General features: G+C 45.5%; 2 protein-coding genes across 4 annotated transcripts; both read left to right on the top strand.

Moving 5' to 3' along the window:
- Window positions 1-2045: 2045 nt before the first annotated feature.
- paxbp1 (PAX3 and PAX7 binding protein 1) lies at window positions 2046-9959 on the top strand. Its single transcript, XM_061299383.1, has 18 exons — window positions 2046-4376; window positions 4528-4638; window positions 4764-4958; window positions 5107-5325; window positions 5390-5490; window positions 5602-5825; window positions 6048-6237; window positions 6940-7063; window positions 7660-7762; window positions 7828-7943; window positions 8023-8222; window positions 8288-8435; window positions 8529-8650; window positions 8734-8810; window positions 8881-8947; window positions 9033-9179; window positions 9248-9402; window positions 9476-9959. Exons 1-18 carry the CDS (start codon window positions 4082-4084, stop codon window positions 9594-9596), a joined length of 2715 nt encoding a protein of 904 aa, XP_061155367.1. The 5' UTR covers window positions 2046-4081; the 3' UTR covers window positions 9597-9959.
- Window positions 9960-10193: 234 nt separating this feature from the next.
- slc7a1a (solute carrier family 7 member 1a) lies at window positions 10194-21450 on the top strand. 3 transcript variants are annotated; one of them, XM_061299527.1, is made up of 13 exons: window positions 10194-10387; window positions 14292-14566; window positions 14634-14816; window positions 15071-15229; window positions 15313-15490; window positions 15929-16062; window positions 16792-17014; window positions 17240-17379; window positions 18320-18422; window positions 18841-19034; window positions 19119-19270; window positions 19350-19458; window positions 19660-21450. In XM_061299527.1, exons 2-13 carry the CDS (start codon window positions 14380-14382, stop codon window positions 19836-19838), a joined length of 1941 nt encoding a protein of 646 aa, XP_061155511.1. In that variant the 5' UTR covers window positions 10194-10387; window positions 14292-14379; the 3' UTR covers window positions 19839-21450. The 3 variants fall into 3 exon arrangements, with proteins under 3 accessions (XP_061155511.1, XP_061155508.1, XP_061155509.1); XM_061299524.1 differs by lacking the exon at window positions 17240-17379 and adding an exon at window positions 17786-17922 and having other exon boundaries at window positions 10195-10387; XM_061299525.1 differs by lacking the exons at window positions 10194-10387; window positions 17240-17379 and adding exons at window positions 12675-12848; window positions 17786-17922.
- The last annotated feature ends 1764 nt before the right edge of the window (window positions 21451-23214 follow it).

Raw genomic sequence — 23214 nt, 5'->3', positions numbered from 1 at the left:
ACGTATGCATGAGGCGAAGGTATCGATCCAAAGTAAGATTGGTGGGCCGTGCCAGAGGTGTCACGCATTTCAGTCGACATGCACGGAATGGATTTGATAATACGCCAAACAAAAGTTGAACAAAATGAGCTTTTAGAGAGAACTATGGGACTGCTGCCCGTCTATTCTTTTTTCTTGAAGAGCCTTTTGAGCAATCCTCCCGTTGTTCCCTGTATGCAGTTGCTCTTGGCAACTCCCTGCTTGGCCTCTTTATATCCGGGCGAGTCTGACACAGTGTGGTGCGGGGAATCAAAGCCAAAACCCTGCAAAATAAAAACTTCAATTTTCTACGGGCTCTAACTCCAGAGAGCGATTGCAGAGCCGGAGGTGTCGTTCCAGTCGGCTTATCACGAGGCCCAACGTATTCTTTTCTAATTGCTCTCAAATCAAGGAAAAATAACTTTGGTCAAGTTTTAGGAGACAAAAAGTCCCCGCCGAGAGTGATCGCTTGGCCTCGAGTGCTGCTCGGGATGACTCGACTGAATGATGCCACAAAAAGTCATCGTTTCTCCTTTGATGTAATCAAGCATGTGAAGCAACCAAACGTGGAGGGAAAACTCCTCAAGAGATGTTTGAGATCCACGCTGGGAGAGGATTTTCAGCGGGGAAAATGAGAGGGAAGGAAAAGTCAATGCAAGGTCAAGTTTTTTTTTTTTTTTTTACACATGATGGACTAATGAGCAGTCAGAGCCAATGATAAATGAGTAGAGAGAGCGTGTAAAAGCACTCATTTGGTGCAATTTGCCCTCGTGAGAATTTAGTGGGAAATCTTTCACAAAGTTAAGTACAATATTGAGACAGTTTTACAGCTACATGAAGTCTAGCGCGAGCTGCGCACACACGGAAAGCTGCTTCCTATTTCACAGACTGGACGCATTGCTGTCATCGATGGGAAAAAAACGATTTGATTTTTACTCGCATTGGAATAAATCACTAAGGAGAAAATAGTGAAGGATTTTCCTGAATACGACTAAACTCTTGAAATAACGAGGTATTATGTGAACGGAGGCAAATTAAATTCAACCGAATCGAATCAAAAGGGATTTTATTGATCATCACGGCGAATGAATGTAAATCGGTAACGATTGTTGATAATCACCCCGATTTATCACCGCACTGCGCTATTTTGCTGGTGTGCTGAAAATGTGCACAATGATACACTAATTAGCCAGGCTTCCACTGAATGGCATCTCGTTCATATTCTAAACACTCGCATTAAAAATTCTCTTTTGCCATTTTCTCCCGGCGTAATTCTCTCCAACAAGTGTCTCCTCGGCGCCGCAATTCCTGCACCCCCATAGCGGCAAATGAAAGCTAACTCGATGAGCGCTAATCTCAAGGCCATTATGAGCATTGGCGGGATGAAAGAATGGTAGCGGAGCGGACGAAAGGCTTCTTTTTTCTTCTTCTTCTCCTCTCCAGCGCTGTCCGCTGATGAAGGAGTTCACAGAGTGGTGGTGGTGATGATCATTGAGGAGATAATAAATCTAAGTGGATGCGCCCTACCCTCTCTAAGACAACAACACTTTGCCATTCACCTCAATCTTTGACAAACAAACACGAGCTCGTGGGGAGCTAAAGAGACGTTTGAGTGTGCGGCTATGACAGGAGATGAATATTTAAGCGCGGAGCCGCAGGTGGAGGAGCTGCAGCCATTTCAGCAGGCTTCTTGAGCACATCATTTATTTACCAGTTCAAGAGACTTCAAAGTGGGTTTCAACCTCATCATATTTTTTCTCTCTGTTGGTCTTTAAACAGGCACATGGTTTCCTGCTCTGCAGCTGCCTGCCTGCCTGGCGGAGAAGCTACAGATCACTCAAGGCAAGGCTGATTAATTGATTTTTGGTCACTTTGTTTTCTAAATTGACCATGCAGGAAAAGCGCGAGTCAATTTAGTAGGCTTCACAACTTTACAACAATATCAGGACATAAAGCCTAACTGTATTCTGTTGATGAATCGAGTTTTTCTAACTTGGTTGACCTATTTTGAAATTGACCGTACAGGAAAAGCACATATGTACATTTGGTAGGCTTCGCAACTTTATGACAATGGTGTTGACGGCCGGCTGAAAACGGAGCTTTTCCATTTGTGGGTGACTCATTCTCCTCCGAGTCCCTTTCACTGTTCAAGATCTTTGACACAACATTCTACTTTTTGTTAGAGGCCATTTCCCAGTGAGAGCGTACACAGAGAGAAAGAGTAAAGAAGGCTGCTGCGCAAGCTTGTTTCCAATGTTTTCTCTTCTCCTGTGTAGTGTGAACTATCAGTGTCCTTGAGGGATCCATATTTCCCTTCCGTGAGATTCCTTCACGAGCCAAGATGTGCAAGTGTGGCTCTTGGTGATTAGACTTTGATGCTACCTTGACTGATAGTTGAGGGAGGAGGTGGAGAGCGAAAAGGCAAGCACACGCTGGTACCGCTGCTGACACAGTACTTTACTCTGATAACTTTCTTAGACTTTTAAAAGTCTTTCCTGCTCGTCTGCCACCAAAACAAGGTCTTCGCTTAGGGAGCAGCAGCGTTTCAATCAAGGAAGGTTGAATTGATGAGCTGCATCAATGTCGTGTGAAGAAGCTGGACCGAAAGCACAGGACTCTTGTTTAAATCCCACCTTCCGGCATGTTTTGACTCAAGGTCGACCTCAGCGTGCGCCTGTGCTTATTGGCGCCGTCTTACTCCAAGTGCGGTGGACTGGCTTGTAATTCCTCCTCAGGCGGAAGACTCAAATGTTCTTACCTGGCAATTTCTGATCCTTTGTTAGAGATAACAATAGTAATTCATCTACAGTTGTCGGATTTATTTTACATGGGCGTTTGTATCGCGACGGCAATCTTCTGCCTTCAAAGGACGTTATTACCTGAAATCACAGGGATGTGATCATTCCAAAATTACACGTCTGCCATTTTAATTAAAAAATAGGCTAACACTACTAAGAAATCATGACTGCTTTAATACTGCTGTTTAAAAAAAAACTGGCTAATTAATGAATTCTGACATCCTAATTTTCTCCAAGATACCAAACATAACCTTGCATTAATGAAAGTATTTAGCAAAAGGTGAAAGGTGCTGCTCTCGTTGCCCTTCGATTACTGTGCCACTTGGAAAAAAATAATAACTCTATCTTCATTACCTCTTGACATGCACTCTGTGTGTTTAATAAACCAGGGTAGCCAACCCTGATGTTTGTTCCATCAGTGCAAATGAAACCAGGGACTTCAATCACCTTTTCAGTTTCAGTGCAGGCAGTTGAGATTAACATAGCTGATTTAAGGCCCAATCCAATTTAGAGAATTATGAAATATCTCCTAGACAACATTGCAGTAAGTTTGATCAAACGTGTCACATAAAGCCTAAGGTGGAGGCTTACTTGATGACCCTTTCAAACTGCACTCTTGATGCAATCTGTAGTCGTGCTGGCTTGCAGCAGATACAGACTGGATCAAGAAATGTCATTGTATTTCATTAGCATTCATACATAAGTGAACTGCGAGGCCTATCTTTGGCCACTTGGAGGAGATTTTATTAAAAGGGGCAACAGTGCCCCCAAACGTCTATGGAGTCGATTCGCTGCTTTGCTGCTGATGTGATTCTTTACTCAATCTACTGCCATAGTCTAATCAAAAGGTATTTGGAAATGAACCGTAGAATATTGTTGTGATAAATTGTTTTCCCTCTGGGAATTATTATGACATTTATTTTTAATTGCATGGTGTGTCCATGTGCCGTATGAATCTAATATTACTCAACTCTTAATTTATCAGTTCAAATAAAAAGCGAAAGACATACTATACATATATATTCACTGCACAAAAATGGATATAGTTCCTAAGATTATTTTATTGCGACCGATGCACTTACTACTTTTGAGCAGTAGAGGGAGGTGTTGTCACTATAGACACTAGACCAGTTACATTTTCAGAAAGAAGAAGAAGCGCATTCCGGTAGAAAATGGCTCGTTAGGAGAATCGTTGTTGTTAACTCAGCCGTGGTCGATCATCGCACTAAACTCTAAGCATGGTTTGATCGCCGCTGACAGGCAAAATGTTTAAAAGGATCAAACGCGCAAATTTCCGGCGAAGAAACGAGTCCGACGAGGACGAGCGGGAGGAGAATGCGCAGCCGATGCTGGCGCCGACGTTGTTCGGGCCTGTTTTGGAGGAGGTCCCGTTCCTGGAGACGTCCAGCGGCAACAACGACGTTAGCTTAAGCCCAAGGAGCAATGGCTTCGGGGCCACTTTTAAAAGCACCAGAAGGGACAAGAAGGTGAAAGACAGCGTCCCGACTGTCGTACCTACAAAAGCCAGTTTGCTGAGTTTCGACGATGAAGAAGAAGAAGGTACCGCACCGGCTCGCGTGTTGTGCCGCCATTTTCATATTGTTAGCCCATTTGGTGTTGATTGAAACTCGCGCAATGCTCGGGCAAATCATTAACAGACTGACTGCATAAATCAAACAAACTATCTGTGTCGTGACATGGCTACTAACAGAAGGACCAGAGGTCTTCCGAGTCAAGAAGTCCAATCATAGCAAGAAAATAGTCAAGCAGCTGAAGAAAGAATACAAGGAGGACTTGGAGAAAGGTGGTGCCGTCAAAACAGGTAGAGAATGTCCGCAATGTCACATCAAGCTGCACCTTTTACTGACCCTTAGAAAGAATCTATTGAGAAATTTGACAACGAATACACATTCACCGGCATTGTCTACCTTCCTTTGTGCTCCATAGAAGCAGTGCCCCAACCTGTCGTTCCTGTCAAAGAAGAACCAGTCAGCAAAGTGAGCAGTGAGCATGGCGAGGTCGAAATGGAGGTTGATAGTGCCGATGAGCAGAAGGCCGACGTGAGAGGCTGTCAAGTGCAGAAGAGCAGCCACACTGCCACGACGTTCAACACGCTCTCCTCCCTCAGCACTTTGAGACCTGGTACCACCATTTTGCACCATATGTTAAACAAAGGGACACACTGGTTTGCAAAGTCATTTGCAACCCCCCAAATGGAAGTGTTTTCTGGACCCTTTTGACACATGCGCTATATAGCATTGTCAGGATTTCATTTTTGTTGCTTCTATAGGAGAGATCCCTGATGCAGCCTTCATTCACGCCGCCAGAAAGCGACGACAGCTCGCGAGAGAGCTCGGGGGAGACGCCCCGCTTGTCGAGACGGAAGCCCCTAAGAAACGTATGGCGCAAGAAGACCAAGACTGCAGCGACGACGACGAGGAAGAGAAGCGGATCCGCTTCAGCGGCGTGCGGAGCAAAACCCAGAGGCAAAAGATCGCAGAGGAGATAGGTAAGTTACCTCGTTCGCCGCGTCGGGCATCCGCCTTTTGTGACCGTTGGCCGCATGCGTGAAGGTATCGAAGGCAGCGACGACGAGACGTTAGATACGGGTCAGGATGAAGAGGTGAGCCGGTGGGAGCAGGAGCAGATCAGGAAAGGGATCAGCATACCACAGGTGAGTAGCCACACAGCACTCTCTCCTGAAAAGCAAAACATATTTGGAGCAGTTGCTCTCCCCTATACAATGCACTTAACAAATTGGCAACGTCTTGTCTCTCTTGACCAGGTCCAAAGCAGCCAACCAGAGGACCCCACGGCCTACTACCACAACAGCTACGATAGTCAACCTTACGGCGCTGGTTACAGCATGCCCTTCACGTACAGCACGGCGCCTCCGCAGGCCGGCAAGCCCCCGGGCTCGGCAGACGGCGCTTTAGCTCACTTTGGGCTGTCTGTTAGTGACTTAGCCCCAGTGCCCATTGATCTGGTAAAGAAACGTCTGCAGGATAGGTAGGTCATGTACAAGACTAGTCTCCCTGTGCTCTGGTGTCTGAGACCCCCCCCCCGTAAAGCTACTTAAAGTACAGAGCTAGTCACGTACTCTGTTTTGTCAGAAATAACTTCATACAATTTAAGCCCTCTGTTGCATCTAATTACACTCTGCAAAGCAATCGTTCACTTGACCTACTTCCTACACTGTTTCCGCCCCCCCCCGGCACTTTGTTTCCGCAGGCTCGGTCATATGCGCACAGGCCACAACGCCAACGCCAATCGCTACATGCAGATCCAAGAAGACCTCAGTGCCTCAGAGAGCGCCATAGTGCAGCTGGACGGCTCGTCCAATGACAATGCAGATCAATATCAATTCTTGCAAGAGATGCGAGGGTATGTTGGAGACTTGCTTGAGTGTTTCGGTGAAAAGGTAAGGGAGATGAACTGCTCTCTGCTTAGATGTTTTGTGTCTTTGTATTGTGACCACATGATGATGCTTTTGAAATAATCGCACGAGATAAATATGACTGTATCACTTAAGGTATTTACAAGTAACTGCAATTAGGGGTGAAAGTCATTCATATTTTTGGGGCACTAACTTTAACAAACTCTTATGCAAAATTGGGGCATCATAGTTAGGACATCATTTCATTTGTTTTGTACATTGTCAATACTGTTGGAATGGCTAAGTTGCATGTTCAAGTGTAAATTCTGTAGAAAACGGCGCTATACAACACAATATGATGTCCTGTGTTCTAAATTGTAAATGCATGTTGAAGTCTAGAAGTTTGGGTCTTGCAGCATCAGCTACGAAGGAGCGACGCACATCTTCTAAACTTTTGGTTTTAATTCTAGGTGTCGCTCTAAACATCACAATTAGCATGACATTAAGCATTAGGACTTTAAATGGATCCCTTTTGCGTGTTGACTAAAAGCAAATTGGTCCTTTTGCTGTAATTGACAGCCTCAACCAGTGGCGAGTGCTTTGCTTTTACTCCACAGCGGTTCCATTCCAGTTGTTTGTTGCATGTCACAATCCACGTCCTCTCCGTCCCAACAGCGAGGCATCCCTGTGACTCCGAGCCCCGCTTTTGTGTGGTTCAGCGGTCACAAAAGCCCTCGTATGTTTCAGGTGCCTGCCATCGAGGAGCTGGAGGCTGCCATGCACCAGTTACTAAGGCAACGGGCCTCACGACTCGTCCAGAGAAGACAGGATGATATAAAAGATGAATCGGCGGAGTTTGCAAGCCTTTCAAGTCAGTCCATCTCGAAGGTTTTTACGATTCATTCGAACGGCCCCGTTAGTCGTGCGTGCGTGGGCGAGCTTGATCGAGTCTGCGTAGTTGGGACGGATACCCTTTAGCCCCTTTCCAAAAAAAAAAAAAAAAGTTTGATCTGGCTTGTATGTGTCCGAGTGAGCATGTACACGAGAAATACGTATCATCGAGTTTTGCACGGCCAGGTCTCACTGTCAACAGGATGCCGGTTAAGTCACTTAAAAGGTGACAAACACTATTTTTGTGATGAGGTAACAAGTATGTTGCAGTCTGGTAAGTGAACAGGGCATGGTCTCGACTAATTTGCCACCTTGAAAAGGTGTCATGAGCATTCGTCTTCTCGGGGCTCATTTTTCCTCTTCTTTAAAATAACAGATTATCGATCCAAATGTCCATCCTGAGTGCAAACATGGATTTGTGACGATTATAACTCATTGCCGGAAGCACATAACAGCTAAGGGGTATCTTACAGCACAATGGAAAGATTTCAAGTTAGCAATGTTAAAGTGACGCGAGGCTATAGGATGATGTCATCCTAACCCGACCGGCCCTCACATTACTCTCATGTCTTGCAGATAAAGCAGTCATGGCTCCCAGTCTGGACTCGTTCGGTCGCGATCGCGCATTGCATCAAGAGAGCAACCGCCAGAGGAGGATAGCGGAAAGAGAGGCCCGGCGGTAAGACAAATAAAGCGGAAGCCGAGTCCCGACACACCGTCTGACGCCAGTCTTGGTTTTGTCAGAGCCCGGCGGCGTCAAGCACGAGAGCAGAACGGAAAGTGGGCAGAGCATAAAGAAGGCTTGTCGTCCGATGACGAGGAGACCTCGACTGACATCACCGCCTTCGGCATGGAGCACGGTAGGAAAAGTCGCTTGGGGCAAGATGAGACAGATTGTCAAAACGCTAGATGAGCAAAACCTCGTTCGTCGCCTTTCAGAGCGCATCATCAGAGAATGCAAGAAGGTTTTTGAGGATGCGGTGGAGGACTTTCATTCCCTGGACTACATCAAGTCCCAATTTGAAATGTGGAGGAAGGACTACGCCGACAGCTACAGAGACGCTTACATTGGCCTCTGCCTGCCCAAACTCTTCAGCCCTCTAGTTCGACTGCAGCTCATCACATGGAACCCTCTTGAGGTCAGCTCTGTTTTTTTGACTCCAGTTGTAAAGCGGCAAAATGTCAAAGCTTTCTTTTTTGTCAGGCGCCGTGCGCAAACTTTGAGTACATGGTCTGGTTCGAGACGCTGTTGTTTTACGGCTTTGAGGAGAACAGCGCGTTGGAGAAAGGAGACAGCGACATCGGCCTGCTCCCGGCTATCGTCGAGAAAGTCATCCTCACCAAACTGACAGGTAGCAAAATGGACATATTAGTACATGACCTTTTTAAAGGTGCCACTGTAATTGTCAATGGCGCCCACGACAAGTCTTTCTGTCTTTGCGCAGTGTTGTCAGAACAAGTGTGGGATCCGCTGTCAAACAGTCAGACGGCGCGGCTGGTGGCTTTCATTCGCAGGCTGATGAAAGGTTACCCGACCGTGCTGCACGGGGACAACCAATACACGCGGGTAAGCTCTACTGGCAACACCATCCTCCATAGGGATAAGCGAGCGAGCGACTCTTCTAAACATACTCTGTATTGACTCGTCAGGAGTTGTTGAAAACAGTGGTCCTGCGGGTCAGGCAGACATTGGATGAAGACGTCTTCCAACCTCTCTACCCCAAAAAGTAGGCTGCTAAAATTGTCTAATAAATATTCTTACACAGTATATTGCAATACTATTGTGATTTTGTTCAGTTTGCTGGAAAACAAAAATGGCGGTCCCTACTTATTCTACCAGAGACAGTTCTGGAGTTGTTTGAAGGTGTGTAGAAAATCCTCCACAAAGCCTTTTTTTTTTTTTTTAAATCCACTACAAGTAACAGTTACTGTTTGTCCTCTTGGAATAGCTTTTGAGGAACATCTTGCAATGGGAGGGGATCATCTCTACTTCTTGTCTGAAGGACCTGGCTTTAGACAGCACTCTGAATAGGTACATCCTCTCCGCGTTGCAGACTGCAGACGTCAGCGAGGACAATGTTCACAAGGCCCAGAAGGTAGTCCTGCTTCATCCGGATTGAGGAGAGTGGTTGCAATCGGGTGCTCATCATTTGCCTTTTTCCAGGTGGTGGACTGTTTGCCAATTCAGTGGTTCAACGGACTGAAGGGCCAGCAGACTTTGCCTCAGTTGGAGCCGCTGTGTCGCTACCTCGTCCATTTGGCCAACTCGCTGCAGCGCAGCAGCGCGGGCGCTTCTGACGTCGAACGACGTGTCACAAAGTAAGACCGTTGTTTGAAGTTGAAGTTCCACTTTTTGGAAGCGTGGCCTTGACGCAGTATTTGATGCCCACAGGGATCAAGTGAAGGACATTTTGAAGATGCTGATGTATATGAAGGCCGTGAACCACATCGTTGCCGTGGCAGCTGATCAAGGAATTAAAGACATCAAGTCTCTGTTGGACACCAAGTCATAGACGGAGACACAGCAGCACCGAAAAGTTCTGTGCATACGGAATAAAACGCCCGTGTAAATATTGTGAATAATGTATAGGAAGGTTCTTCATGCATTTGTCAAGTCCTCTTGTATGATCCAATCTAAAAACACTGGCTACACACCAACAGCGCACATAAATACATTTGGATAAAACCATCTCCAAATATTACAGTGCATAATGAGCTATGTAAAAACTCCTCTCACATTCATTTCTAGAGATGTTAATAGTGACACACACAAAATAATCCCACCAGCACCAACCATACACACCACATGGAAAAGTTGTACTGTACTCTGCTTTTATCATTTGATTGTTTGTGAATAAAGTGTACATTTGGAAATACTTTGGTATCGCCTTTGGTTCTCGGACATATTTATGAGCGGTCAATTATTTCTAAATGTTGAAATTGTTACTGTACACTAGGTCCACTTTTCTATAGTTATTATAAGCATAAATTTAACATCTTTAATTTATGACTCCAATAAAAATGGGAGTACTTTTCCGAAAGTCACTTTAACAACCGGTCAACTAAGCCAGGTCGGTTACTATTACGCAATAACGGCGGGGCGGGGCGAGCGGAGCTACGTCATGCGCCTATGTGTAAGAGAGACCACGTTTTAAACCAAGTGTCCCCGAAAAAAAACACCCTAACCCTTTCTGCTCATCTCTTCCAACGGATCGAAAAAGTTTGGACTTGTATCTGACGCCGGTGCGCACGTGCAAGAAGATCGTTTTCATCTGCTCTGATGCTCTCGTTCAACTTATACAAAGTAAGTAAGCGACATGTTGCTTCCCTACTACTGCATGCGCATGCACACAATACATAGCACTGTGTTCTCCTGCATGCAGCGACGTGTACACAAATTCGCTGGTACATTGCAAATCACTTTCGAGCCCACAAAAAAAAAATCATTTTTGGATTTGCTGTCCCATCAACAACATTGCAATCCGCCTATGCAGCAGCAGCAGCTCCAGTCCTTGCACGCGTAATTATATAGAGCAAGAAGTAAGAGAAACAATGCATTTGTTTAACTCGGTTCACATATCAACACTGCACATATTCACGTCCTAATTTCACCAATCCACTTGTTTGAATAGTGCAAACTTACTAGATAGGATCCAATAAGGTTCTTTGAAATTGCATTTGAATGAAAAGTAAATGATCACCAAGTGATCCCAAAGCTAATTTGGGTCATGACACTATCAGGGGAAGAACCAAGTCATCTAAAACATAATTGAGAGAATGACCCAATCAAGTTGAAGTTAAGAACAGCAATTCGATCAGCAAAAGTGATGCTGTGAAAGGATTATCAGGGCCACGTTGACAATTGAAAGCAATCAAAATAAGACAATGATGTCAACGTCAAATCTTATTTAAAGGATGTGATGAGTCTGGCTTTTCAGCCTTAGTTAGTCTGGCTTTAGCCGACTAACTTTGCAATAAGTTTCACTAACTTATTGCAAAGTTAGTCGGCTAAAGGGAACAAAAGCAGCTCATGTACCGGATGGGATGCAATGGTGCAGGATTTAAATGCTATACAGTACGCCAGCAGTGCCGAGGGGGATGGTAAGCGTGTGGAGTGATAGCAGCAAGTGGTTCCAAAGCAGACATGTGAGGAACACATCAAAAGTTGCCTCAAATACATCGGAGGAGGGCGGAAAAACCACGATAAGTAAGCCACAACATGTAAACAGCACATCTGTCCTTTTGAATAACATTACATTTCTGTCCACCTTTTGGCTTCGGCATCTCGTGCATTTCCAGAGCGTCTAACTTTAGCTGCCGGGAAAGTGGGTCACCGGTGGTCTGACTGTCAGAATGAGAGATATCCTCTATGTATATCTTATGCAAGCTTGCGTGGCGGCTTTCCAGGTTCTCTGAAATTGGACCCGCCGCTTCGATGGGCTGCTATCGTGTTTATATGTATTGTGAGTAAGACTAATGTGCAAAAAGTCGATTTGGCTTTTAAAAGCGGTTACAAATGAGAGCAGTTGTTGCTAGAGTAAATAGATTGACATGTGGACATAACAAACAGACAAATTGATTCGTGTGCACAATATCACATCAAGGTATGAACTTGAATTTGTGAGAGCAGCTTTCTATGAATATTTTCCAAAATTGTCATGGCGTGCACTACCTCTGCTCCAGTGCATCGGTTTTAAGCAGGTAATAAATGAGTCATATGGGAACGTAATTATACTTGATGGGAATCTGAGCGATTTGACCTCCTTCCATCTGTACATCAAAACAAGGACACGTCCAGCACGTGTTGCCTTTATTCTTGTTGTTGACCAGCTCAGTTTACAAGGTTAGTCTAGTGTAGTCAACTAAACAATCATATTTCAGGATTTTTCCCAATTATATCCTATATTTTGTTAATTATAGCAAATATTTTCATCAACCTACATAGAAACTACAATTATTATTCATTTAAAATAAAATGTTCTTAAAAATACAGAAAATGCATCCACTTACAAACCACAATTATTTTTCATTCTTATTTTTTAATTAGAAAAATACCTATAAACTACAATTAATTGTTAGCATCAATCCACCCATTTTAGCATCTACCAAAGAAATTGGATCGACTTGAAACATTTTTTTAAAAATATATACTGATATTGTGATCGCTAAGTGACCCTACTCTGCCTGGACACAATTTAAAAGGCATCATATGTGATAATATGCTTTTCGATAAACACATTTCAACACTCTGAACATGATGTTACGGTTCTCTCGGAGCCACCGAAATACCTTCCGCTCGACTCTTTGTTCTGTTCTGTTTTTAGCTCCATCAGAATTACCGCCATCAATCACGGTGCAGAAAAGAACCCTCGCACACCGTAAATGTCAAGCGGTGTCTTCTCAATGCTCCATTTCGATTGGCTATCAAGGAACACACCCTTGTTTTCCACTTGGCACACCTCCATTGAAGGGCACTACTTCAAACTTGCATACACTCATCAACACAATGAACTCATTTCATTAACGGTAAATAATCCAACTGGAGTGCTCGGAAGTGGATTTCAGCAAAGCGTTCCAATTTCCGACTGTCCACCTTCACATGATGCCCATGCGTCAGTGTGTATGCACGTCACTGCCGCTTGGAATAGCTGTGCCACGTGATTGGCATTTTGGAAGCCTTTAAGTCGCCGCACGCTTCTCGCCAGAGCCCAAAGAATAGGTGCTATTTAATCTCTGGAGGTGCACATTAGCAGAAGACAAGCTAAGTAAGTCACTATTTTGTAAACAACGTAGCTGTTGCTTTGTTTCTTTCATTGATGAAAAACAATACATAAGCAACGTATTTTTGCATTTACGCTGGAAAGGTTTCAGGAGTTTTTCCAACATTTTCTCTTGGATTGGATTTAGAATTGCATTCATTCTCCAGTTCCCCACGGCTGATTTACGATGTCCAAATTTGCGCTGTTTAATTCTACCATCAGACTCGGCACTCTAAACTTAGTCGCTGAGGGTTCGTACGGTTCGTAAAGACAGCGTTGATTTACTGTTTTCTCTGTGTGGTTCTGTAAGCGCCGGACTAGTCAAACTATTTTTACGCAGCGCTTTATTTAGCTCTACCAGAGGAGGGGCTTTTAACGGTTTAAAAATGTTGCAACATGTTGAAGATCATGCATTGTGTAAAATGCGCTGTTTGAAATGGATTTTGCCGCAATTATCTTGTATGAGGTGTGTCGAAAAGTTCGAGGACAGGTGTTTTCCTCTTCAACGTCATCAAAAGCCTTCCCTTCCACAATTTCATGGACTCCAGGAAGGAGTGTCACTGTCTTCTTGTTATCATCTTCCAAATGTGTCCCTTGGATGAAGAGGAAAGTGAGCCATGTGGGCATCTGTGAACGGGAGGGAGCGAGGGAGGGAGGGAGGGTTGAAATGTGTGACATGACTCTTATCACTGCGCATGACCTTACAGAGTTTGTGTTACCAGGTCAGCGAGTTAATGGAAAGGCGCCATCGTCTGCATGACCATGCTTGAGCTCTCTTTTCCGTGGGATTCTAAATAAGATCCAGCTCCCGATCTATTCCTCAGTCTGCTCCCTTTCTACGAACTTAACGCTAAGGAATGTCGACGAGATGTCGGACAGCTTGTTATCATCCGGGGAGTATTTTCCACCAACAGCTGTGCTGTTACGCACCCTAAATCAGAGTTGGCACATTAACAATAAGGCATTTTCAGGATAGCAAGAGGAAACACCCAAAGATGAGCACACAGTCAGTTTTGGTGCTTGACCTTTCCCAACTGACTAGCAGTGAGGATGCTCCATTTTGGACTGTCCAAATGACTAACTTCCATTTTGCTTGTGGATGACTAAGAGACTCAACCGTTGAGTTATCAATCTTTGTGCCAGAGGTGAATTGTGTTACGCAACATGTCAACAACACATAAGATGGACTTTTTGGATCCTTGTCAGAAAAAGTAGATTTGGGCTTTGTTATGTAACACAGGAAAGTGCTCGACTTAAGTTTGTCCAGTATGTCCACGGTGTAGATCTGATTGCAAGTGCGGCCGCTAAAAGCGTTCCCGCAGCAATGCCAGTGGATCAAACTTCTTCTGTATATAACTCTACGCTTCAAACTTGAGCTCATTTCCTCCGGCGACAGAGCCCGTTCGATTGTGTTTTATCACGCTCTTCCTTCCTTCCTTCCTTCCAAAGGTGTGCGCGGCAGCCTCTTCCCTGTGAGCCTTAAATCGCGGTCAACCATCTCCACCTGGCCGGAATTTCCTTCCCCGCACTCGGACCAATGGGGCTGGACAAACTTGTGAGATTTGGGAAGCAGTTGCTGAGGGTCAAGGTGGTGGACTGTAACACGGATGATTCCCGCCTGTCGCGATGTCTCAACACGATGGACCTGGTGGCGCTGGGAGTGGGCAGCACGTTGGGGGCCGGAGTCTACGTGCTGGCGGGTGCCGTGGCGCGGGAGAATTCAGGTAATGGAAAACGCCCGCCGTTTGCCGTTTCAAGACTTTAATTCGGCGCTTTGCCTTGACCTCCCAGGGCCCGCCATAGTGCTGTCTTTCCTGATAGCGGCTTTAGCGTCGGTCCTAGCCGGCTTGTGCTACGCGGAATTTGGAGCTCGTGTTCCCAAGACCGGCTCGGCTTATCTTTACTCTTACGTGACTGTCGGTGAACTCTGGGCCTTCATAACCGGATGGAACCTCATACTCGCCTATATCATCGGTAAGTCTGCAGATACTAACAAGCGTGATGACTTCCAACATGACTGACTGGTGGAAATATGACCCCAATAGAATGTGACATGAAATAATCGGATCTGACAGAAGTGTGGCTGAAAATGTTCACCGTCAATTCCCATGTCAAATTGCAGCCAAGAGAGGTGTCGAAATGAAACGGATCTAATGGCATCAAATGTCCTTCAAATGAGACCGATATGACAAAAGCATTCAGTCTCGATTGATCTTTCCGTAATTCAGGTACTGCAAGTGTGGCCAGAGCATGGAGCGCCACTTTTGACGAGTTGATAGGGAAGCGCATCGAGGAGTTCTGCAGAGGCTACATGCAAATGAATGCACCGGGTGTTCTGGCAGAATACCCGGACTTGTTTGCAGTTGTTATTATAATCACCCTCACAGGTATAATAAAGAAATAAATGGCCCCCAATCCACCCCGACAGACCACGTGGTTGATTTTTTTTTTCCCTCTCTCCTCACCTAAGGTCTGCTGGCATTTGGAGTAAAAGAGTCTGCAATAGTCAACAAGGTTTTTACTTGTATCAACATGCTAGTCCTGTGTTTCATGGTGATCTCCGGCCTGGTCAAAGGTACCTTGAAGAACTGGTACCTAGACCCTGATGAAATCCTGCATGCCGGTAATACCAGTAACTCCAGCCTCAAGTAAGGACATGCTCACATACACACACACACACACACATTATTGTCAGAAAGAATGACTCTTTCAAGCAGCAATAATTCCAGTTGATGAAACCGCCACAGATTAAAATGTCGCTAGTAAACAGCACTGAAACTTCGCGCCTCATCAGTTTGGACCCGAACGATAAACGAGACACAACTGGCAGTCAACCGCCGTACCAAAAATACAGTATTTTACTAAATAGTTCGAACTCAGTGTAATATTTTCATATGTGAAGAGTTGCCAATCATATTTTTTAATCAATAATATCGCCATTAAGTTAAGGCGGCTAAAATTCCATTGTCACTATTTGCAACCTACAGGATTGAAGCGGAACATCTTGCAACTGTTGACTATTCATACGTTCATTGCACAACTTCTATCCAAAGTTCTTTCCAAATGTCTTGCTCTCCTTTATTTAGTTTTACAGACGCCTTACCAACTCGAGAGCAACTCGGTGTTGGTGGCTTCATGCCATTTGGTTTCAGCGGCGTCCTGTCTGGAGCTGCGACCTGTTTCTACGCATTTGTTGGATTCGACTGCATAGCAACCACAGGTCAGTGTCCGTTTACTCGGCCGGCCCTGGAGTCTTCCTCTAATTTCCCCATGTCTAATATCAGCGGACATACTTTTGGAGGGAGTGTAACTGGATCTGGAGCAGAGATCATGTCCCCAAAGCTTGTCCAAATATTTAGCGCTATTACCTAAGCGGGGCAAAGACAAACGTGAACGTTTTAGAGCGCTCGGCCCAATACGAACCGTCTGGGACGGCGGTAACGAGAACCATTGGGGGCGGCCTTCCTTTTATGTACTGTACCTTCTAATCTGTTCACTCTGTAAAAGGCTTGTAAAAGCTTCCTCTCACCTCCCTTCTATGTTCTGAATTCTAATTGGCTCCTGTGCCGCTCGGTATACCCTTGGCACTTGCTCGAGTTTTATTTATGAAGGCGCTTCAGCCCGACGAGCGGCAGAAAGACTTTAGTGTGTGTGCAATCTGGGTCAGTCAGTGGATTTGACAGCCAAAGGATCCAGCCACACTCCCATCATCGCAATGTGATTTTTGACTGCACAAGTCCCGAGTGTCGGTCTCAGGAACGCGATGACGTCGTTGAATGCGTTTCAGTCTCAGCGGTGCAAAATAAGCTCCTTGTTCAATACGCTAACTCATTCAATCAATCAGTTTGCCCTGTTTTCCTCCCGTGTTTACTGGGATTCTGCACACATCCATCGAGGCCGACATGATTAGGTTATAAACATTCTTGCGTGTTTAACACCATCCCCGCAGGTGAAGAAGCAAAGAACCCTCAGCGAGCAATCCCGATCGGCATCGTGTCTTCGCTGCTCATCTGCTTCGTGGCCTACTTCTGCGTTTCTGGCGCCCTGACCATGATGATGCCGTACTACCTGCTGGACAGTAACAGCCCCCTGCCTGTTGCCTTTAAGTACGTGGGTTGGGACGGCGCCAAATATGCCGTGGCGGTCGGCTCCCTCTGTGCGCTGTCTACAAGGTAGGCTCTCTACGTGCGGATGTGCTTTCAGTCTCGAGGTCTTGGCTTGCTGAGAATTCCGACGAAGTTTGCGAACCAAGCAATGTTTTGAATTGCATGTCGTCCTCATCCTCACTGCATGTGTGGTAATATTGACTATACTAAATACTATGCCATATATTTCTCACCACCTCACATATACGTGGTTCCAATATTTCCTGGTCCCCCTCCCCCCGCTTCTGGTAGCTTACTGGGCACTATGTTTCCAATGCCCCGTATCATCTGGGCTATGGCTGACGACGGGCTGCTTTTGGAGTTCATGGCCAAGATCAGCCCGCGTAGCAAAACTCCGCTAACTGCAACCCTCGCCTCTGGCATGGTGGCAGGTGAGACACTAACACGCATATTTTCAAAAGGCGCTGTCCTTTTTAATGATGATAGAGGCCCGGATGTGGAAATGTCAGGAAGCAATACCTGAGCATGCAAAAGGAACTAACTCATCCTCTCTAATGTTTCGATTCAGAGGACGAATGCATGATGTGGATTATTTTGTGGGGTTCGTTCTTACTCGAGACAAACCTTCTGCACGCAAACTAGCCCGACGTCACGGCCCTGCTGCTTATGCGCCGCTTTTTCCATCTGTGGCAAGACTGCGGCTTTCCAACATTGGCTTCCTGTTCTAACTAATGGTTTCCCTTCTCCCCTACTGACCTTTCTCAATCCGCCCCGCTCCGTGCCCTGTTCTCATGCCTGTCACCCCCAATCTGTTGTTTACTCCACCCCCCCCCCCAGTCTGTTGGGTTCCATGTTCCCCCTGCCTCGTATCATCTTTGCCATGGCTCGAGATGGCCTGCTCTTCTCCTTCCTGGCCCGCGTCAGCGAGAGGAAATCCCCCATAACATCCACTGTGGCTGCCGGGGTTCTGTCGGGTAAGATGAAAAGGGGGCGCTATGACGTCTGCATGCTGATACACTTTTCGGGCATTTGTTGAACGCAACGACAGTAAAAGAAAAACGCAACGAGTAAACTCCTATCGAATCTGCTGTCCACCACAGCTCACACTCACACGCCACCTCTGAAAGGCACACGCACGCCACCATTTTTCTTCTGTGACAGCTTAGCTGTTCGAATACCATCAAACACAAGTCCAACCAACTCATCTGACAATTTCCAAGTTTCGTCATAGAGCCAGTTCAGTCAGGTTAGGTCAGGTTAGGTTTCTAACTAGTGTTGATCCGATGTGAAAGATGCCAATCACGACACATCATATGTGGCAAATGTTTTTGTGATCAAATTCCTAACAATTGTCACTTTTCCCTTTTCAAGCTATCATGGCATTCCTGTTTGACCTGAAGGATCTGGTGGATTTGATGTCCATAGGAACACTGCTGGCCTATACATTAGTGGCTGCATGCGTCTTGGTCCTAAGGTCAGTGAAGCACTGTCACACGTGTCACAAGAATCAACAAAAGGTGCTCATGTCAGTCCCTTCAGCTACATTTGTCACACGAGCAGGACACCGTTTCCTGTCAAAGTCAATCTTGCCTAGCTTGCCCTGGGTGATGAGTAGTAATCACGCCTGCCGCCAATAAGCGCTTCATGAGTACGGTCGCCGCGACGTCTGCTCTCAAGCAACCGTTGAAATGGAGCCCTGCATCCTTACTGAATGTAATTTCACACTTCATCATCTCTCAGACCGCCGCGCAGATGATGACAATTTACTCGAACTGCGTTTGCGGACATTATGATTGACAGTACTCCTAAACAGGCTCAGTTGCAGCGTGATGGTGTATTACGGTGAAGACGCTGCTTTCGGCGTTGAGTTCCGTGCTCGTTTGATCGCCCAGGTACCAGCCCCAGCAGCCCAGTGGGATGTATCAGATGGCCAATATGCAGGAGGAGCTGGAGCAGAATGACGGCAGTATGGGCATCCTTCCCGGTGTAGAGGAACGCTTCCGCTATAAGACATTATTGTTCCCGGACCACCATGAGCCAACCTCTCTTTCGGGCTTCACCGTCAACATCTGCGCTTCCATAATGGGTACGCCAACGTCCCCGACCTACTTCCGTGCAGATGTCGCAACATAGGCGTATCGATTCAATTGAACATTTGGTTGCTATGCAGGCCTGCTGATCCTTGTATTCAGTGCAATGGCAGTCCAGGGAGGCTTGGCTGTGTGGAACATTGTGTTTCTCAGTATCATCTTCATCATGTGCCTCCTTCTCACTTGTATTGTCTGGAGACAGCCGCAGAGCAAAACAAAGCTCTCCTTCAAGGTTGGTGTGAAACGAATAGAAATAGCACTCCACCAAGTGAAACCGACTTGCTACTCTTTTGTCTTATTTTGCTCTTTAGGTTCCGCTACTACCGATTCTTCCGGTGGTCAGCATGTTTGTCAACGTCTACCTGATGATGCAACTGGATCGAGGCACTTGGATACGCTTTGCACTCTGGATGGCTTTAGGTAAACATTTCTTTGGGGCAAGTAGGGCAGAAGCAACGGCCCTTTCTGACATGCGGTAACGTTCGGCTGCTGACATTGCAGCCCGTCATATTTGTTAAGCAAAGAGACCGCCGTTGTTTGTTAGCTCGCGCATGCAGATGTTGCAAAGGCTTAGCTTAGCACCGAGGGTCGAGCCAACCAATGACTTCTGCCTTCCTGCAGGCTTCTTGATCTACTTCTGCTACGGCATCTATCACAGCGCCGAGGCGGCGGGCGCCCGATCATCTCCGGGCACGGAGCTGAGCGGCTTCCAGCGCCATTCTGTATCCACGACACCCGAAAAGGAGGCCTTCCTGAACAACGGCATCGATGTCAGGGAGGAGGACGACGGAGACTTGTAGGGAGCTTTCTTTGACATCCATGGCAGCAATGAACAGGTGTCATTTTTGTAAACATGAAGGTATTGTTTGATAAAACTGTCGCCGTTCATACACGGGACTTGTGAAGCTGCTATCTTGGACATTTCGCTGACGTTTTATGATTCAGCTGTCTTATGTTCAAAGTTATTTGTTGGCGACATGAAACCAGTTGGAGTTCCTGAGTGACCGTAATACTTTCTATTTGTTTGTCTGGGTCAGATTAGGCCTGCAAACAAGCAGCTTCTTTTATTCCCTTACAATGAAATCAACATGACAGTGTTGGACAAGTGACTTCCAAAATGTTACAAACGGTCCAGTGAAAATGATGAATGACCGAAAAGGCAACTAATAGCAGTGCGGTCAAACGAGCTGGATTTAAACCCAGTTCGAGGAATCCCAGATTTTAAAATGCCAAAAGTGGACTTTTCCAAGCAAAGGAACATTTTGCCACCCCAGTGCATGGTGAAATGATTTACCGTTCTGATATGCCTTCTATTAGTCATGCCTAAAGTGTTCCAACAAAATGGCCACGTATTTCTTGACATGCACCAGTATATTCTATAACGGTCAAAGCTTATGTAAGTGATGTTGAAATGTTCCCCCTCTTCTGGCAGGACACTCCCAACACAAATAGCTCATCTCTAATGTTATTGCCGTCCTTCACTGGCAGCACAAATGGCTGACTGCACCTGTTGGGGCAGCAGCCGAGGATGCAGGTCATAAAGATCAGGTGTCCAAAAAAGGTCACAACTAGTTCTAGTTTGGAAAGAATGGATCAATCTGTGACGAGGGCTGAGCCTTTTCACAGTGCTGGCTGCTGTGTCCTTTAGCGCCCCCTAGCTTGTTCCATTGTCAAAACATAATGTGAAACAAATGGATTTTTTATTTTATTTTATTGACTTATTATAGACGACACAGTTTTGTATCTTTCTATACATTTCCCCGTTATCAAGGCCTTTCAAGCAGTATTTTTTTATTTTAGTTAGGAAATAATCACAACTAAACAAATGCCTGTATATTTTTTTTAAAGTTTGTACAAATTAAATATGCTAATACATGGCTTCTATTTACATTAGTCGGAACTATTTCTAGGTTGCGGTTAAGGTCTTATTTTTAAGACCAGCAAGTAGTGTGGTTATTTACAGAATATAATAAAAAATATGGACGTATATATATATTTTTTTGTTCAAGTAAATTATTTATAAATGCGGGAGTGGTGTTATTTTCTATGTGTGGTGTATAAATTGTCTGCAGATGATTTGGTACCAGTGGGCTTTGTGTTGTACAGTTACAGGTCTTCTTTCTAAAGCGCGCTATGAATCCAATGCATCATCATTATTATTACTATAAAACAACTTGTGTCCCCAGGATTATTAAAAATCCCTCTCTTCACTAACCATTGGAAAAAGATTAGTTGTGAGTTGAACGGGTTTGTGTAAATAGGACCTTAGCATCTGCTTGTCATCTAATCTTTACTGGAGATGTAAAAAATAAAAAAAATGAAATATTGTGCTGTACAGCTGTTCGCTTCTTATAGTCAGAAATCTGCTGGTGCGTTGTCTGGAAGAATAAAATCATATCCCCGTTGTTTGAATTGTTGCCGTCTGCATTTTGTTTGGAAACAAACGTCTATGCTGGACGAATCCAGCAGGGGGCACTGTGGTAAAGAGATTAGGTTGAAACATTGCCAGGAGTGGCTGCAGCATCAGCACCATCAGCTCCTCCTCCTCCTCCTGTCCGCAGCATCCCTCCACCACTCTTAGCACCATTTCCTCCAGAAAGACGGAGAGTGCAAGGCAAACGTGTGTTTCTGCTGCCACTGCATATGACGGTAAGTCCTGAATATTTTGGACTGAAAAATACATTTGGTGATTTTCTAGTTTGCATTATTTTCCGTGAGCATCCTACGCCTGACTAATTTACATTCCTAAAATAAAAATGGATGTTTACTTATTTCTATTCCTCATACGAGAGGACCGGGGGTTTATTTGTGTTGCAACTTGAGCCGCAGACCCGCTGAGTGACGTGAGGTCAGACGGCAAACATTGGGCCGGTGTGACGGATGCGGCAGGTCAAGTCGCTAATGATCACGTGGAGCTTATCAGAGCTTGAGGTGGAACTCCCGCGATGATCCACTGTACACAGGGATGACACCGCTGGGGTGGGAGATATAAAGAAGTGGCAGGCGTATGAACAAAGGGCCCAGTGAGTTGAAATTTCAACGTGATTCGCCACACTGTGGTGCTGACTTACTAACTCTTTCCAGATGAGGCATGGATAATTAAGCTTTCTTTAGGGAACACGTTTCTATTTTGGTTATCGGTCTCGAAAGTCATCCGTGGGCTTTTTCTAGAATGTCCAATCCCGGAAAGCTTTGAGTCCGTTTTGCATGCAAGTGTGTTTTCAGTTGGCGCTGCGGGCATGTGAAGAGAAAAGGGAGGGGGTGGGGGTCAAGCAAAGGTAAGCACATGGAGGACATGTCGTCCACAGACGGCCGTCCGTCTCGAGTGTTGTGTGACGACGGTCAAGTTGTCCTTGAACTGCACGCGTGCACAAAAGGAGCTCGCTCGTGGGCTTGTTAGTACTTCTGATTTTGTACAGAATTGTAGAATTATCGGATCCCCCCAAAAAATATTCACTTGAACTAGATGTTGCCTCAATTGCTTTTTAGTCGAATCTGGCCAATATGGGCACAGCACGCAGACGTGTGATTTGACACTGCATCAAAGCGTGGTCGCCTGCGGCCTTGGCTTGCGCTGCTGATGCAGGCGTGATTGATTCATTAGGCCTGACCTCTGCAATGTCTGAACAACGATCAATTCAGCAGATCTCTTGCCAGCGAAGGGGGTAGGTAGGGAGGGTGCGACTTTGGTAGCTTGCAGTGTCGGTGCAGGTGAGACATGTCAGGGTGTGACCCTCAAGGTCATTTTATAGGACAGAACGGGGGCGGGGGGGGCCGGTCCAAGGGAAAAAAAATAGAAAGAGGTGAAGGGGAAAGAGTACAGAGAGCATGCACGTGATGTCACAGAATCTTGCCAATCCACCCGGCAGCTCTATTGTGGGGCAAAGGAGCATTTATCACTTACGAGTCGGACCACATGATCAGATTGGGACAACTGTACTTATTTTTTTTTCTTTTTAATAGAGATAGGTGATATTATCAATCAGGAGCTACTCATTTTATTTGAATGAATTTAATTATTTTATTAACGTTTATTTAGAGGGAAATTTGATGTATCAGCACTTGGTATTGGTATCAGTGACTAATCAAAATGAGAGTAGAACAGAACTAAAACAAGGTCCAATCGAACATCCCTACTTTGTAATGTTGCCGTAGTAAATCTTTTCACTGCCAGGT

Source organism: Syngnathus typhle, linkage group LG15 (assembly GCF_033458585.1).
Source record: "Syngnathus typhle isolate RoL2023-S1 ecotype Sweden linkage group LG15, RoL_Styp_1.0, whole genome shotgun sequence".
Lineage (NCBI taxonomy): Eukaryota > Metazoa > Chordata > Actinopteri > Syngnathiformes > Syngnathidae > Syngnathus > Syngnathus typhle.
This window is presented reverse-complemented; position numbering and strand designations above follow the sequence as displayed.